Source organism: Erythrolamprus reginae, chromosome 4 (genome assembly GCF_031021105.1).
Source record: "Erythrolamprus reginae isolate rEryReg1 chromosome 4, rEryReg1.hap1, whole genome shotgun sequence".
Classification (NCBI taxonomy): domain Eukaryota; kingdom Metazoa; phylum Chordata; class Lepidosauria; order Squamata; family Dipsadidae; genus Erythrolamprus; species Erythrolamprus reginae.
This window is the reverse complement of record NC_091953.1, coordinates 136429165-136447812: the sequence shown is the minus strand read 5'-3', so window position 1 is coordinate 136447812 and position 18648 is coordinate 136429165. Positions and strand designations below refer to the sequence as shown.

Genomic DNA, 18648 nt, shown 5'->3' with positions numbered 1-18648 from the left:
CTATTCTATTCTATTCCAATTTCTATTCTATTCTATTCCAATTTCTATTCTATTCTTAATAAAGATTCTATTCTATTCCAATTTCTATTCTATTCTATTCCAATTTCTATTCTATTCTATTCCAATTTCTATTCTATTCTTAATAAAGATTCTTTTCTATTCCAATTTCTATTCTATTCTCAATAAAAATTATATTCTATTCTACTCTATTCCAATTTCTATTCTATTCTATTCTCAATAAAGATTCTATTCTATTTCCAATTTCTATTCTATTCTCAATAAAAATTCTATTCTATTCTATTCTATTCCAATTTCTATTCTATTCTTAATAAAGATTCTTTTCTATTCCAATTTCTATTCCATTCTCACATGACCATCAAGCCACACCCACAAAATAAGCCACACCCACAACATGGTAGTAAATATTTTTGCAGCCCTTCACTGCCAATTAGGTTGATATTTGAAAGAGAAGGCAAAATTTGCAGTGAATTCACTTCATTCCTTTTTAGTTCCCAGCATGTTTCCATCTGTCTGGCAATACCAGACAGCTTAATAAGACATTAATCTGAGCGAGCTGGATTTATCCTCAAAGATTTGAACAGGCCGGGCCAATGCGAGCTTAACCCATCAGCTGTTAAAAAGCCACCGATCCGATATTTTAAAAACATTCCGACCACTTTCCCATTCAAACCTTGCTTACTTAGAGGCGAAAATCTCTCGGGTGGCCCCACCGGTAACAAAGCATTGCACTCATTGTCGGATCATTTTTATTTATTTATTTGACAGTCTCAAAATGGGTGAACAGTGCAGTCAGGCGGTAGGGAAAGCAAGTAGGATGCTTGGCTGCATAGCTAGAGGTATAACAAGCAGGAAGAGGGAGATTGTGATCCCCTTATATAGAGCACTGGTGAGACCACATTTGGAATACTGTGTTCAGTTCTGGAGACCTCACCTACAAAAAGATATTGACAAATTTGAACGGGTCCAAAGACGGGCTACAAGAATGGTGGAAGGTCTTAAGCATAAAACGTATCAGGAAAGACTCAATGGACTCAATCTGTATAGTCTGGAGGACAAAAGGAAAAGGATCGAAACATTTAAATATGTTAAAGGGTTAAATAAGGTTCAGGAGGGAAGTGTTTTTAATAGGAAAGTGAACACAAGAACAAGGGGACACAATCTGAAGTTAGTTGGGGGAAAGATCAAAGGCAACCTGAGAAAATATTATTTTACTGAAAGAGTAGTAGATCCTTGGAACAAACTTCCAGCAGACGTGGTAGATAAATCCACAGTAACTGAATTTAAACATGCCTGGGATAAACATATATCCATCCTAAGATAAAATACAGAAAATAGTATAAGGGCAGACTAGATGGACCATGAGGTCTTTTTCTGCCGTCAGACTTCTATGTTTCTATGTTTCCATTTATTAGAGTTGAAAGGGACCTTGCAGGTCATCAAGTCCAACCCCCTGCTTGAGCAGGAAATCCTATAGCACCAAATGACAGTCCAATCTCCTCTTGAAAATGTCCAGTGTTGGGGAGTTCCCAATCTCTGCTGGCAGGCCGTTCCACTGGTTGATTGCTCTGACCATCAGGAAGTTCTTCCTTATTTCCAGGTTGAATCTCTCCTTGGTCAGCTTCCAGCCGTTGTTCCTCGTCTGGCCCTCTGGTGCCCTGGAGAACAGTGTGACCCCCTCGTCTCTGTGGCAACCTCTCAAGTACCTGTAGACTGCTATCATGTCCCCCCTGGCCCTCCTTTTCTCTAGGCTATCCATGACCAGTTATAATACCAGGTTGCAACGCCTTGGTCTCTTCAGCCTTGAAAGACGGCGTTTAAGGGGTGACTTGATCGAAGTGTATAAAATCGTGCATGCAATAGAAAAGCTGGATAGAGAAAAAATATTTTCTCTATCACACAATACTAGGACGAGGGGCCCCTCTCTAAAGCTCCTAGGGTAAGGAAGTGAGGATAAATAAAGGGAAATATTTCTTCACCCAGAGGGTTGTTGGTTTATGAAATTTACTTCCAGAAGAGGTTGTGACAGCTGTCAGCCTGGAGAGCTTCTAGGCAGGATTAGGCAGATTCATGGATGCCAAGTGTATTGGTGGTGATTGAAACAGATGTCCATGTGCCACCTCTATGTTGGTTGAGGCAGGCAGGATTCCCTTGGGTCCCATTTGTTGGGGGTCAAGGGAAAGGGAGGGTCTTGCCTTCGTCTCTTTCTGCTCAAGATCCCCCTGGACAATTGTAGCCCACTGAATGCTGGACTCGATGGGCTTTGGCCTGATTCAGCAGTGCTCTTCTTAGGTTCTTAGGTTCAGTTCCAGCAATCTCTCTTCATAAGTCTTGGTTTCTGGTCCCCTAATCATTTTGGTTGCTCTTTTCTGCACCTTCTCCAGAGTTTCTATGTCTCTTTTGAAGTGTGGTGACCCTAACTGAATGCAGTACAGTGATCCCTCGAGTATCGCGAGGGTTACGTTCCAAGACCCCTCGCGATACTCGATTTTTCACGATATAGTGGTGCGGAAGTAAAAACACCATCTGCACATGCGCGCCCTTTTTCCATGGCCGCGCATGCGCAGATGGTGGAGTTTGCGTGGGCGGCGGGGAAGACTCAGGGAAGGTTTCTTCGGCCGCCCAGCAGCTGATCTGCTCGGCAGCGGGGCAGCAGCGAGGAGCTGAAGATCGGGGTTTCCCCGCCGCCCACGCAAAGGGGAAACCCCGATCTTCGGCTCCTCGCTGCTGCCCGCCCGCCGCTCGCCCGCCCGCCCGCCGCTCGAGAGCAAGAGGGGGAGAGATAGAGAAAGAGAGAGAAGGAAAGAAAGAGATGAGAGAGGGAGGAAGAGAGTGTGAGAGAGGAAGAAGCAAGATAGAGAAAGAGAGAGAGAAAGAAAGATGAGAAAGGAAGAGAGTGATGTCATCGGGTGGGAAAAATCGCGATATAGCGTTTCGCGAAGATCGAGATCGCGAAAATCGAGGGATCACTGTACTCCAGATGTAGTCTGACCAGGGCATTATAGAGTGGCATTAATACCTCTCTGGTCTTGGGGTGTATTTTCTTTTCTTTTACTCTTGACGAGCAGATACTTGTGCTTCGCTACAAAACTATGTGACACTGAATTGACACTGAAAGCTTAAAAAATTAATTAGTTAAAAATGGGACGGTGTTATTTTGTTAGAAGCGAAGTTTCTGTTACAGGTGAAAACATTATTTGCATAGCGTAGACCAGTGATGGTGAACCTTTTGGTTCGCATGCCAGCACATGTGCTCCCCCATCTCCACCCCCCCCACTTATGTGCATACGGGCACATCTGTGCTGCCCCTATGCATGTGCACAACTAACTCCAGCCCCCGTGCATGCTCACAGGCCTCACTGAGGTCTGGGATGGTGAAAAAACAGCCAAACGGGCAAACCAGAAATTTGGAAATCTATTTTTTTTTAAATTACATCTTCTTCTCTCAGTGTTTCCTCATTTTTCCCAATTCTGTGCAAATACAACTCTTGCTGGTGCCAAAACAGGTAGTGTTAAATACAATTTCCCCTTATTAGTCTTTTCTGGTATTATAGCTAATAAAAATGTTTCTGGCTCATAATCTATATGCCGCTTTAACATTTTTTTCCTAATCATGCAAGTATTTTTTGTCCAACATTTCTTTGCTTTTGTACATGTCCACCACATTTGATAGTATGTGCCCGGTCTCTAGTTATGTTTCCACGGAGTGCTGGAACTTTTGAAAGGTCCTCCTCTTCCGCTTTGCCCAGGAAGATCAATTAAATCAAATCCATTTCTCATTAACAGGCGCAATCTCTGGCTGCCTCCTTATCTACCCGCCAGCTCTTGAGAATCTGTCGGCGCCTTTCTCACTATCCGGATGAAAGCCTCTCCCACGCTATCCACAAAGCTTGTCTTTCAAGGTAAGGCAGATTAGATAGGATAGAATAGAATTTTTGATGGGCCAAGTTTGAGTGGACACACAAGGAATTTGTCTTTGTTGCAGATGCTGTCAGATGGATGGATGGATGGATGGGTAGGTAGGTAGGTAGATGATGGATGGATAGGATGGGTGGATGAGATGAGTGGGTGGGTGGGTGGGTTTATGGGTGGGTGGATGGATGGATGATAGGTAGGTAGGTAGGTAGGTAGGTAGGTAGGTAGGTAGGTAGGTAGATGATGGATGGATAGTATGTGCCCGGTCTCTAGTTATGTTTCCACGGAGTGCTGGAACTTTTGAAAGGTCCTCCTCTTCCGCTTTGCCCAGGAAGATGGATGATAGGTAGGTAGGTAGGTAGGTAGGTAGGTAGATGATGGATGGATGGATAGGATGGGTGGGTGGGTGGGTGGGTGGATGGGTGGATGGATGGATAGGTAGATAAGATAATGGATAGATGGATGGATAGGAAGATAAGATGATGGATAGATGCATAGATAGATAGGTAGGTAGGTAGGTAGGTAGGTAGGTAGGTAGGTAGGTAGGTAGGTAGAAAATCAGCCGGCCAGCAGACACATGCATACTGGAACCGACATAGGGTAATTTAATAATTTAATTTAATTTAATTTAATTAATTTTAGTTTAGTTTAGTTTACTTTAGTTTATTTAATTTATTCACTTTTTATGCTGCCCTTCTCCTTAAACTCAGGGTGGCTTACAATATGTTAGCAATAGCCCTTTTTAACAGAGCCAGCCTCTTGCCCCCACAATCCAGGTCCTCGTTTTACCCACCTCGGAAGGATGGAAGGCTGAGTCAACCTTGAGCCAGTGATGAGATTTGAACCGCTGACTTACAGATCTACAGTTAGCTTCAGTGGCCTGCAGTACAGCACTCTACCTGCTGCGCCACCCCAACTCAATGTCTTGAGTGCCTTCCAATGTGGTTCCATAGGGTCACCATCATTGCCATAGGATCTGATCAAGAGCTGGTCACCTGTAAGAAGTCTGCAGAAAAGACTTCTCTCTCTCTCTCTCTCTCTCTCTCTCTCTCTCTCTCTCTCTCTCTCTCCCCCGCTCCCTCCCTCCCTCCTTCTCTCTCTCTCTCTCCCTCTCCCTCCCTCCTCTCTCTCTCTCTCTCCCTCCCTCCTTCTCTCTCTCTCTCTCCCTCTCCCTCCCTCCTCTCTCTCTCTCTCTCCCTCTCTCTCCCTCCTTCTCTCTCTCTCTCCCTCTCTCTCCCTCCTTCTCTCTCTCTCTCTCCCTCTCCCTCCCTCCTTCTCTCTCTCTCTCTCCCTCTCCCTCCCTCCTTCTCTCTCTCTCTCCTCTCTCCCTCCCTCCTTCTCTCTCTCTCTCCCTCTCTCTCCCTCCTTCTCTCTCTCTCCCTCTCCCTCCTTCCTTCTCTCTCTCTCTCCCTCCCTCTCTCTCCCTCTCCCTCCCTCTCTCTCTCCCTCTCCCTCCCTCCTTCTCTCTCTCTCCCTCTCCCTCCCTCCCTCCTTCTCTCTCCCTCTATTTCTTTCTCTCTTTAAAATAACCCCTCCCTTGTCTTGCGGTATCTAGGTTTTTACCCAACCTGGCCAAATCCACCTTGCATAAAAACCTGTTGGATGCCGAGATTGAATCACGCCCTGCGGATGTCCAGGAAACGGAGGGAATAGACCACAACTGTAAGTGCTTGTTGTGTTTTTCTTCTTTTTTAAAAAAAAAATTCTCTTAAACACATACAAACTGGACCCCAGCCTGTCCTAACTCTGGAATCTTGGAATCTTGTTTCACCCTTTCAACATGGAAAGAAGTTCGGAGGTTCTGCATGTGGGCAGATGCTGAGTTTCCGGCACTGCACCTGAGCAGCTTTTTGCGGTTTTTTTGTGTCAGTTGGATTTCACAGAAGTTTGACTTACTTGGAATTACTTGGAATTAGATTAGATTAGATTAGATTTATTGGATTTATATGCCGCCCCTCTCCGCAAACTCGGGGTGGCTCACAACAATAATAAAAAAACAGTACACAATAACAAATCCAATGCCCACCAATCTAATTACAATTTAAAATTAGCAATTTCATAAAACAATCCCAATATATATAAAAAACAGGCACACAGTCAATCAATGTGTGGTTTATTTTTTTGAGCAGTGTATTTTAGTATCAAATTTAAATACGTGATGTGAACTGCGTAGCATTCTGTGTGTCCTAGTTAGGAGGTAAATTTCTTAAATAAGTGAATAATTATGCCCAGTCTCATCAGCTGTAACCAGGAGTGGATTGCCGGAATCTGGTCTTTTTCACCCATCGTTATGTTGCAGCTTTAAGCACAAGCTAAGCTAAGATCATCTTTAACAGATATTTAACCAGGCTGCTTTTAAAATCTACAACATCCATGTTGTGCTACCAAAAAAAAAACCCTCGCTGTGATAATAAGTTCTATTTTTTCTTGTTCATTTATGTCTGCTGTATGGAAAATGTGTTAAAACAATTTAGGGAAATGTTTTAGCAGGAAGTTCTGTTGAATGGGAATACATATGTATTTTTTTTTAAATCATATTCTATTGTCAAGGCTTATAGCAGGGGTCCCCAAACTTTTTACACAGGGGGCCAGTTCACTGTCCCTCGGACTGTTGGAGGGCCGGACTATAAAAAACAGCTATGAACAAATTCCTATGCACACTGCACATACCTTATTTTAAAGTAAAAAACAAAATGGGAATGTACTATTTAGAGGGGGGAGAAGGTCTGAAATTCATATATGTTTATATTTTGTTTTTAATTTTCTTTTGTTGACATCTGATTGGCTATACAAAGTTCTCTTGGCTTATGAAAAATGCATAAAGAAAGAAGGAAGAACTTTGGCAAAATAGTTAATAAGTTAGAAATAAAATTGGTGTTGCACTTTTTGAAGGAACATTAAGGAGGAAATTTAATTAAAAGAAAATGAATGTAACTGGATGACAAAATTAGAAAAAAACACTTTTGCAACTTTTTTGATGATTTATATTAGTTACTAACAAAATACTGCATTTTAATTCATGGAAAATTAGATGGTACACTGTGTTGTTTGAATGTATGTTGAGAGAAAAATTAAAAAAAATTACCCCCCGAAAAAAAACAGTCCTTCCTCCCTCTGTCCCTCCATTCATTTCATTCATTCTTCCTTCCTTCCTTCCTTGTTCCCTCCATTTCTCCTTCCTTCCTTCCCTCCTTCCTTCCTCTCCACTTCTCCCTCCCTCCCTCTCTTTCCCTTTTCTTTCTTTCTCTCTCTCTTTTCCCTGTGCTCTTGTCACTCACCGGCGGGCCAGATAAATGCCCTCAGTGGGCCGCATGTGGCCCGTGGGCCGTAGTTTGGGGACCGCTGGCTTATAGTTTATAATATAGGATGGTTACATTTTCTGCATTGTTTAATGGATGATTCACCTTCCGTACCAGAGCTAATGATAGATAATTTGCCTGTCCATCCAATTGGGAACACTAATAGATTAATAGTTAACCTATTAGTATTAATAGGATATTAATAATAATAGATTAATATTCATTGCTGATTTAAAAATACAAGAAGCTGTTTTCTTATTGGAAAACCATATGAATGATTTAGTGTAAATAGCTGACTGCTGTTTATGTCTTCTATGTTTAGGTTTTCAGGATGCTTATCAAAATATATAGAATTTTTCTGTATTTTAAGTATAAATTTAAGAGTTCCGTTGTGTGTATTTTTATTTGACCCGCTGCGTTTTTGCCAATTTCTATGCCAGGAAATTCCACAAGCTAAGTTTCTAGGAAAGGAAACCTCCTTGTAGGGCTAATCGTGGTTAGATTAGATTAGATTAGATTTATTGGATTTATATGCCGCCCCTCTCCGCAAACTCGGGGCAGCTCACAACAATACATCTTGGTTACATCTTGGTTTTCTAAAAGACCAGGGCTAGATAGGCAAACAACAAGCTGATATCTCAAAGCAAATATAGTGGACGTCAAAATGCAGCTGTAACCAAGCAACATTTAAAAAGCTACTTTGAAGTCTTTCTCAAAGGACTTTCCAAAAATTTAATTATTTCAGTTGCATTTAGAATGGAAATAACTGCGCCCCCGTGGGGCATAAAATGATGGTGCCCTTCATGGCACCGAACCAGATTATCTCAGGGACCGCCTTCTGCTGCACGAATCCCAGCGACCAGTTAGATCCCACAGAGTGGGTCTTCTCCGGGTCCTGTCAACTAAACAATGCCGTTTGGCGGGACCCAGGAGAAGAGCCTTCTCTGTGGCGGCCCTGGCCCTCTGGAACAAACTCCCCCCAGAGATTAGAATTGCCCCCACCCTCCTTGCCTTTCGTAAGCTACTTAAACCCACCTCTGCCGCCAGGCATGGGGCAATTGAGATACCCTTTCCCCCTAGGCCTTTACAATTTTATGCATGGTATGTCTGTATGTATGTTTGGTTTTTTATATTAATGGGTTTTAATTGTTTTTAGTATTGGATTATTATTATATGCTGTCTTATTATTGCTGTTAGCCGCCCCGAGTCTCCGGAGAGGGGCGGCATACAAATCCAATAAATAAATAAATGGTGATCCTTGATTTTTGTGTGAAAACCCCAGGCGAAATCAAATCCGGAGTCCTCAGGATTGGGAGTGTTCAAATTCCCGTTTACAATCCCTGCGAGAGCGTGAAAGTGCCTGACGTTCTTTTCTATGAAAATACTCAAGTAAGTACCTGCTTGGTCCTCACTTCTTTTAGATGGGTTGGAAGACCATCTCTTGGTTGTCTTTTGAGGATGGATTCTCGGTTGAGGGTCCCACTCCAAAACCGGCATGTTTGGCGGATTTTGGGATCACTTGATTGGCATCCCGAAATGGAACCGGTCCAAAGACAGGCTACAAGAATGGTGGAAGGTCTTAAGCCTCAAACCTATTACTGGAAAGACTTCATGAACTCCATCCGTATAGTCTGGAGGACAGAAGGAAAAGGGGGGACATGGTCGGGCGGTAGGAAAAGCAAGTAGGATGCTTGGCTGCATAGCTAGAAGTATAACAAGCAGGAAGAGGGAGATTGTGATCCCCTTATATAGAGCGCTGGTGAGACCCCATTTGGAATACTGTGTCCAGTTCTGGAGACCTCACCTACAAAAAGATATTGACAAAATTGAACGGGTCCAAAGACGGGCTACAAGAATGGTGTAAGGTCTTAAGCATAAAACTAGTTGGGGAAAAGTACAAAAGCAACATGAGAAAATATTATTTTACTGAAAGAGTAGTAGATCCTTGGAACAAACTTCCAGCAGACGTGGTAGGTAAATCCACAGTAACTGAATTTAAACATGCCTGGGATAAACAGATCCATCCTAAGATAAAACACAGGAAATAGTATAAGGGCAGACTAGATGGACCATGAGGTCTTTTTCTGCCGTCAGACTTCTATGTTTCTAAACTGACCAGGAAAGACTGAATGAACTCCATCTGTATAGTCTGGAGGACAGAAGGGAAAGGGGGACCCGATCGAAACATTTCAATATGTTAAATGGTTAAATAAGGTTCAGGAGGGAAGTGTTTTCAATAGGAAAGTGAACACGAGAACAAGGGGGCACAATCGGAGGTTGGACCCGTTCAATTTTATCAATATCTTTTTGTAGATGAGGTCTCCAGAACTGAACACAGTATTCCAAAGTAATGTGGGAAAATATTATTTTACTGAAAGAGTAGTAGATCCTTGGAACAAACTTCCAGCAGACGTAGTGGATAAATCCACAGGAACTGAATTTAAACATGCCTGGGATAAACATAGATCCATCCTAAGATAAAACACAGGAAACAGTATAAGGACAGACGAGATGGACCAGGAGGCCTTTTTCTGCCGTCAGTCTTCTGTGTTTCTATGAAAACAGCTATTGGGCCCAGGAGCCTGCCTGTTGTGGAGGGTACACCATATTGGGATAGGACAGTGAGGGTGAACCTATGGCACCTGGGCCACAGGTGGCGCATGGAGCCATGTTTCATGGCACGCAAAGCATTGCCCTACGTCAACCGAATAAAGACAGAATAAAAGTTTTCCCACAGGGGCAAAACTATGATTTTTTTAAACTGTTTTTAAAAAAAAATATTTTATGATGTTTTTAAAATGTATTTTCTATGTCCTGTTGTAAGCCACCAAGAGTCCTTCGGGAGTTGGGCGGCATAGAAATACAGTGGTGCCTCTACTTGCGAACTTAATTCGTTCTGTGACCAGGTTCTTAAGTAGAAAAGTTTGTAAGAAGAAGCATTTTTTCCCATAGGAATCAATGTAAAAGCAAATAAGGCATGCGATTGAGGAAACCACAGGGAGGGTGGAGGCCCTGTTTCCTCCCAGGAGATTCCTAGAGAGGCCCCACAGAGGCTTCTCTCTTCCTTTTCCGGCCCTGTTTCCTCCCAGGAGATTCCTAGAGGGGCCCCATGGAGGCTTCTCTCTTCCTTTTCCAGCCCTGTTTCCTCCCAGGAGATTCCTAGAGAGGCCCCATGGATGCTTTCTCCCCACCTTTTCCAGCCCTGTTTCCTCCCAGGAGATTCCTAGAGAGGCCCCACAGAGGCTTCTCTCTTCCTTTTCCGGCCCTGTTTCCTCCCAGGAGATTCCTAGAGGGGCCCCATGGAGGCTTCTCTCTTCCTTTTCCAGCCCTGTTTCCTCCCAGGAGATTCCTAGAGAGGCCCCATGGATGCTTTCTCCCCACCTTTTCCAGCCCTGTTTCCTCCCAGGAGATTCCTAGAGAGGCCCCACAGAGGCTTCTCTCTTCCTTTTCCGGCCCTGTTTCCTCCCAGGAGATTCCTAGAGAGGCCCCATGGAGGCTTCTCTCTTCCTTTTCCAGCCCTGTTTCCTCCCAGGAGATTCCTAGAGAGGCCCCATGGAGGCTTCTCCCCGCCTTTTCCGGCCCTGTTTCCTCCCAGGAGATTCCTAGAGAGGCCCCACGGTGGCTTCTCCCTGCCTTTTCCGGCCCTGTTTCCTCCCAGGAGATTCCTAGAGAGGCCCCACGGAGGCTTCTCCCCACATATTCCAGCCCTGTTTCCTCCCAGGAGATTCCTAGAGAGGCCCCATGGAGGCTTCTCCCCACATATTCCAGCCCTGTTTCCTCCCAGGAGATTCCTAGAGAGGCCCCACGGAGGCTTCTCCCCACATATTCCAGCCCTGTTTCCTCCCAGGAGATTCCTAGAGAGGCCCCATGGAGGCTTCTCCCCACATATTCCAGCCCTGTTTCCTCCCAGGAGATTCCTAGAGAGGCCCCACGGAGGCTTCTCCCTGCCTTTTCCGGTTACAGTTTCAGATGCTCAGGTTTATAAGTGGAAAATGGTTCTTGAGAAGAGGCAAAAAAATCTTGAACACCCAGTTCCTATCTAGAAAAGTTTGTAAGTAGAGGTGTTCTTAGGTAGAGGTACCACTGTACAATAAATTAAATTAAATTAAAAACAATTGTCCATTGACCCAAAGGTGGTTTTTCAAGAGGCGACTAGACCTTGCTTTGCTTTTCCTTGAAGGTGTTTCACCTCTCACCCAAAGAGATTCTCCGGTTCTGACCGAATGGTGGAGAACGGAAGTATTTATATTCCTTGTGGATCATTAGCACTCTTTTGAAGAGTCACTTGGATAAATAACCAGATAAACCTGACTGCAAGGAGTATCAATCCTTCCATTCTCTACCATTCCTACAGAACTGGAAGAAGCTTCTTGGGCAAGAAGTGAAACCTCTTCGAGAAAAAACAAAGAAAGCCCAGTTGCCTTTTTGGAAAAAGAGCCTTTGGGACAACTGTGAGCTGGATGACCGAGAATCTGAATAGAATAGTTCTTCATGGATATAGTAGTCAAGACACATCAGTCTTTTCCGCAACGTATTTGGTTAATAATCCAACTTTATTTTTTTCACTCTCTAAAATTAAATCCAAAGCTATTTTTACAAGCCCTAAATACACCCAGCAGGGTGATCTATTCTCTACTTGTGTAGTGAGTTTCTGGTTTTTCCCAAGTTCAAGAAGTTTGCATTTCTTTCTGTTGCGTCTCATGAGCTATGTTTAGCTCAATTCTGGAACATACCCAAGATCAGGGAGGGCATTATTGCTACCTTTTTAGTTAACTCTGCGCGAAATGATCTGGAAAGTGTCTTATTTTCTTTCCAATTTTAAAACACGGGCCTCTTTTTCTTTCTTAGCACATGATGGTGATGGAAGATATGTTAAAAGATTTTTTGCTGGGAGAACACCTTCTTTTAGTGGGTAACCAGGTAAGGACAATCAAATAATTATCATTCAATATAATAATAATCAAATTAGACTATTAGACTATTATAATATATTATATGATTATAATATAATATTTATTATTTCCTTTGTGTTTGTATTTATATGTCGCCCACGGAGAGGGGCGGCCTACAAATCCAATAAATAAATAAATAAAAGGACTCACGGCAACTAACAATAGTCATAAATACTAAAACAGTAAAAAATACAACAATAATAAGCAACTACTGTATTTTTTGGAGTATAAGACGCACCGGAGTATAAGACTCACCTTAGTTTTTGGGGAGGAAAATAGGGAAAAGAATCTGCTTACCAGCTATTCTTCTGGCTAGCGTCCTTAGCTTGGTCAGCTTCAGCACATTATTTTATCCCCTGGTTAGGGCTTTAAAAAAACTTTATTCAGAGAGAGTAACAATGAAAGAGCTTGCAAGCCGGTAAGAGCTGGGAACATTGTTGTGAGCCGCCCCGAGTCTTCGGAGAGGGGCGGCATACAAATCTAAATAATAAATAAATAAAATAATAAATAAATAAATTGTTTGTATCTGGTTAGGGCTAGAAAGAAACATTCAGAACAATAAAGCAATGGGGGGGAAACTATAGAGACAGGGTTTGGAAAACATTCTTTGCAGAGAGTAACAATGAAAGAGCTTGCAAGCTGGTTAGAGCTAGGAACATTGTTAGTATCTGGTTAGGGCTAGAAAGAAACATTCAGAACAATAAAGCAATGGGGGGGGAACTATAGAGACAAGGTTTTGAAAACATTCTTTGCAGAGAGTAACAATGAAAGAGCTTGCAAGCTGGTTAGAGCTGGGAACATCATTATCACCTGGGAAGAACCATTTGAAGCAAGTAAAGCAATGGGAAAAAAACCCTACAAAGACTTAGAGCTTGGAAAACATTCTTTGCAGAAAGTAACAATGAAAGAGCTTGCAAGCCGGTAAGAGCTGGGAACACTGTTAGTATCTGGTTAGGGCTAGAAAGAAACATTCAGAACAATAAAGCAATGGGGGGAAAAACTATAGAGACAGGGTTTGGAAAACATTCTTCCCAGAGAGTAACATTGAAAGAGTTTGGAAGCCAGTAAGAGCTGGGAACATCCTTAGCATCTGGTTAGGGCTGGAAAGAAACTTATCCGGAGCAAGTTAGAGCAATGCGGGGGGGGGGGGGACCCTGCAAAGACTTAGGGCTTAGAAAACATTCTTTGCAGAGAGAAACAATGAAAGAGCCTGCAAGGTAGCAGCTGGGAAGATTGTTAGCAGTTAGTTAGGGCTGGAAGGGGGGGAAAAACCTACTTTCAGAGTATAAGATGCATATTTTCGGAGTATAAGGAAAAGGTGCATCTTATACTCCGGAAAATACAGTATATGGAATTTTTATCATAATTTTGTATTTGTCTCAGCTGACATGGCCTGGTGTCTTAGTGCCAGGAACTCAGGGCTGTTCTCAATTTAGCTCCCAATTTTGTAGACCATTTCATCCTAGGTTCACCCCTAAAACATCTCTCATTGTACTTGCCTTGTTGTTGCAGGGTGTGGGGAAAAATAAAATCGTGGACAGATTCCTTCACCTGTTAAATCGGCCAAGGGAGTATTTGCAGCTGCACAGGTGAGCTGAGCTTTGGATGGTGGGATCCTTGCTGTCAATTTTTGGGCTTAGGCAAAAAGGCCTTTAAAAAAATATTTCTTTATACACTGCTGAAAAAAAATAAAGGGAACATTTAACAACACAATATAACTTCAAGTAAATCAAACTTCTATGATATCAAAGTGTCCACTTAGGAAGCAACACTGATTGACAATCCATTTCCCCGGCTGTTGTGCACATTCAACTTTGTACAGAACAAAGGATTCAAGGAGAATATTTCATTCATTCAGATCTAGGATGGGTTCTCGGAGGGTTCCCTTTATTTATTTTTTTGAGCAGTATAGTTTATGTTTCTTCACTGACCATTCTGTCAGAGAAGGGGCTCTGTTTTCTCTCCTGATTTTGTATGAATATGTGTGTGAAGAGTTTTTGTATATCTATGTCTGTCTGTCTGTCTAATCCATCCATCCACCCACCCATCAACCCATTGGGTAATTTATGCATTCCCTGTTGACTAGTAAGATTTATGTGTGGTTATGATTGAGTAGTATTGACTGTTTTTAAATAATAGTGGGTTTTAGCTTCAGATTTTAATTCAGACTTTTTACTAAATCTGCACTTCTATTTCTACTAGTTTTTCACATCATTCCTATCATCCTTTTCCTCCCACTTAGGACTGTATGACTGTAACTTGTTGCTTGTATCCTAAGTTTTATATTAATATTGATTGTTTCTTCATTGCTTATTTGACCCCTATGACAATCATTAAGTGTTATTCCTCATGATTCTTGACAAATGTGTATTTTCTTTTATGTCCACTGAGAGCATCTGCACCAAAGACAAATTCCTTGTGTGTCCAATCACACTTGGCCAATAAAATTCTACTCTATTCTATTCTAATTATTGGATTTGTACTAAATGGTTTATTGCTGTTGTGAGCTGCCCTGAGTCTTTGGAGAGGGGCGGCATACAAATCTAATTATTATTATTATTATTATTATTATTATTATTATTAATAATAATAATAATAATGAAATTAGTGAAATACGAAGATCTGAAAATCGAGCTGCAACGACTCTGGCATAAGCCCGTGAAAGTGGTCCCAGTGGTACTTGGCACGCTGGGCGCAGGGCCAAAGGATCTCAGCGGACATTTGAAAACCATCGGAATTGACAAAATCTCCATCGGTCAATTGCAAAAGGCCGCTTTACTGGGATCGGCAAACATAATTCGCCGCTACATCACTCAGTCCTAGGTGCTTGGGAAGCGCCCGACTGGTGATAAAATACGAAATCCAGCATAGTGATCTCGTTTTCTATGTTGTATTGACATAATAATGATGATAATATAATAATAATAATAATAATAATAATAATAATAATAATAATAATAATAATAATAAACAACTGACATGGATTTGGATAAGGCCAGTCTAGAGAAAAGGACTAAGGATGATATAATAGCAGTATTCCCGTATTTGTGGGGCTGCCACTAAGAGGAGGGGGTTGATTTATTTTCCAAAGCACCAGAAGACAAAATGAGAAACAATGGATAGAAACTAATGCATGAGAGAAGCAACCTGAAACTTCCTAACAGTGAGAACAGTTACGGGATCTTTGTATAAAAACCTGTCCCTGTTTTGCTGCCCTTAGAGACACCACCGTGCAGAGCCTGACGCTGCAGCCATCCGTGAAAGAGGGCCTGATCGTGTATGAAGACTCCCCGCTGGTAAGTCTCCCCTGGTGGACCGTGTCTTGTCCTTCCCCCTCGATGAACTCTTGAGAACCCCGGGGCTTCTTGTTCTGGGTTCTCTTGGAGTGGAACACCTGATGAATTTGGAGTTTGCCTCACGTCTTAAATACTTTATGTCAATACATTATTGTAAGGTTTTAGATAGATGGGCAGGTAAATGGGCAGGTGGGTGGGTGGATGAATAGAGAGAGAGAAAGACAGAGGTACACAGAGAGGGGGGGGAGAGAGAGTTGGACAGTTGGATGGATAGATAGATCCAGAGAGACTGGGAGAGAGAGAGAGACAGAGAGAGGTGTAGGGATAGACAAACAGATGGGTGCATGAATGGATAGATAGATAAATAGAGAGATGGATGGACGGACAGACGGACAGACAGATTTATTTTATTTATTTATTTTATTTATTTGATTTTTATGCCGCCCTTCTCCTTAGACTCAGGGCGGCTTACAACATGTTAGCAATAGCACTTTTTAACAGAGCTAGGCTATTGCCCCCACAATCCGGGTCCTCATTTTACCCACCTTGGAAGGATGGAAGGCTGAGTCAACCTTGAGCCGGTGATGAGATTTGAACCGCTGACCTTCAGATCTATAGTCAGCTTCAGTGGCCTGCAGTACAGCACTCTACCTGCTGCGCCACCCCGGCTCATGATAGAGATTAGATAGATAGATAGATAGATAGATAGATAGAGAGATAGACAGACAGACAGACAACAGACAGACAGAGAGTGGGTAGATGGATGGATGGATGAATAGAGAGAAAGACAGAGGTACGGAGAGAGAGAGAGATGGACAGCTAGATAGAGAGATAGCTAGAGAGAGAGAGATACAGAGAGATGGATAGAGAGAGAGAGATGTACGGATGGACAGGCAGGCAGAGACAGATGGGTGGATGAATGGATAGAAAGATACAGAGATGAATGGATGGATGGACATGCAGAAAGACAGATGATAGATATGGTGGGTGGATAGATAGATAGACAGACAGACAAATAGATAGACAGACAGAAAGATAGATAGATAGAAAGATAGATAGATAGATAGATAGATAGATAGATAGATAAAAAGAAAGAAAGAAAGATAGATAGAAAGATAGATAAATAGATAGATAGATAGAAAGATAGATAGAAAGATAGATAGATAGAAAGATAGATAGATAGATAGATAGAAAGATAGATAGATAGATAGATAGATAGATAGATAGATAGATAGATAGATAGATAGATAGATAGATAGATAGATAGATGTTAGAGGTAGATAGAAAGATAGACAGATGGCGGGATGAATGAACGGATGGATGAAAAGATAGAAAGACAGACATATGGGGATGAATGGATGGATGGATGTCTGATAGATAGGTAGATAGGCAGACAGACAGACACACCAGATAAATGATAGAAGGACAGATGGATGGTCAGACAGACAAGACATGATGGATGGATGATAGACAGGTAGACAGTAGGTTTTGTTTTCTTCCAATCCCCATTCCTCAAAGTTGAAAGAGAGATCGGATTTTTCATTCCTTGTCGGGATGGCCTGGGAATCCTCTTTGATCTGCTGGCCTTTGGCCCAGTCATCAGAGTGAGCATCCCTTGTGTTGCATCTCGGCTGGAAACACTGGATTCCTCCCTATCTTGTAATATATACCTTTCCTTTTTTCTCTTTCTGTGAACGTTTGTTCCAAATCACCTCTTTTTAGGTGAAAGCCGTCAAAAAGGGGCACATCCTAATGATTGACGAGGCCGACAAGGCCCCCACCAACGTCACCTGCATCTTGAAAACTTTGGTGGAGAGCGGAGAGATGATTCTGTCGGACGGGAGGCGCATCGTTTCGAGTAAGCGGCCCCCGAGGAGAAAGTGTAGCTTTGCGGCTTTTATTGCAGATGAATAAATTAAGAGCTGTTAGTAATATAGGCACGAGGAGATGTACATTTTTATTTTTTTGCAGAGAAACGGAGGGGATCTAAAAAATTAATTCTCTTTATTTAACTTTCAGATCCTTCTGCAGCAGATGGGAGACCAAATGTCATAGTAATCCATCCAGATTTTAGAATGATGGTTTTAGCAAACAGGCCAGGATTCCCTTTCTTGGGGAACGACTTTTTTGGAACGCTTGGTAAGTCGGGCACTTTGTAAAAGCCTCTGTTTTATGGCCTTTCTGTGAAAAAAAAAAAATGCCAGTCTGGTTGCAGGAAGAAGAAGAAAAACTCCAAGGAAGCTACTAGTTTAGGTGTATTAAAACCATTTCTTTATTTTAGACCCCTTTTTTCTGTTTGGAAAAAGAAATGTGTATTTTGGCCCATACATAGTATTTCTAAAAAATAGTATTTCTAAAAAAAATGTAAGTTAATGAAGGCTTCTTCTCCGAGTATGTTGTTTACCTTCCAAACATTTTGTCATCAAGCTAGGTAACATCATCAGCGGAATTTTGGTTGAATTGTTTTGTTTATTATGTTGTATAATTTATATTATTACTAGCTGTATTTATTTATTTATTTATTTATTTATTTTATTGGATTTGTATGCCGCTACGAAACTATGTGATCGGGCTTGATAAGTTCTTAAAACTTGAAAATGAATGAGTAGTTACGATCGGCCTCTCCTCTCCTCTCTCGCAGGCATGTCCCCCAGAAGCCTCTCCTATCTTATCCCCTTCTCTCCCTTTCAAGCGAGGAGGGGGAGTAGAATGTCTAACTCCTTAGAATGGAGTAGTATGTCTAAAATCCCAGCCCGCAGGCCTCACGTGCTAGTCACTCCCACTGGCAGTTGGAACAGAGTTCTTTTCAGGGGGGGAGGGGAAGTAGAACGTCTTAACTCATTAGCATCAGAGTGTGTTAATTACTGTACAAGAATTTTCTAATGATCTGATGGTCATTTTGAAAAATCCTTTCTTAACGAGCACCTAGAAGACAAAAGGAACATATGTGCCAAGTTTCAAGTGTGTAGGCTTTATGGCTATACAGAATCAGCATATTGCCCCTAACAATCCTTTGAGCCACCTCGGAAGGATGGAAGGCTGAGTCAACCTTGAGCCTGGTGAGATTTGAACCGCCGAACTGCAGCTAGCAGTCAGCCGAAGTAGCTTGCAGTACGGCACTCTAACCACTGCACCACCACGTCTTCTCCTGTATTATGTACGACAAAT

General features: G+C 42.2%; 1 protein-coding gene across 4 annotated transcripts in view; it reads left to right on the top strand.

The window, feature by feature from the left end:
- Positions 1–18648, top strand: part of VWA8 (von Willebrand factor A domain containing 8) — a 99023-nt gene that overhangs the window by 30099 nt on the left and 50276 nt on the right. For all 4 annotated transcript variants that reach the window (XM_070751384.1, XM_070751383.1, XM_070751380.1 and 1 more), the window contains exons 17-24: positions 3805–3920; positions 5489–5595; positions 8515–8621; positions 12081–12152; positions 13697–13773; positions 15405–15480; positions 17203–17338; positions 17500–17619. In XM_070751384.1, the coding sequence (XP_070607485.1) occupies positions 3805–3920; positions 5489–5595; positions 8515–8621; positions 12081–12152; positions 13697–13773; positions 15405–15480; positions 17203–17338; positions 17500–17619 (811 nt within the window). The remainder of the gene's footprint in view (positions 1–3804; positions 3921–5488; positions 5596–8514; positions 8622–12080; positions 12153–13696; positions 13774–15404; positions 15481–17202; positions 17339–17499; positions 17620–18648) is intronic.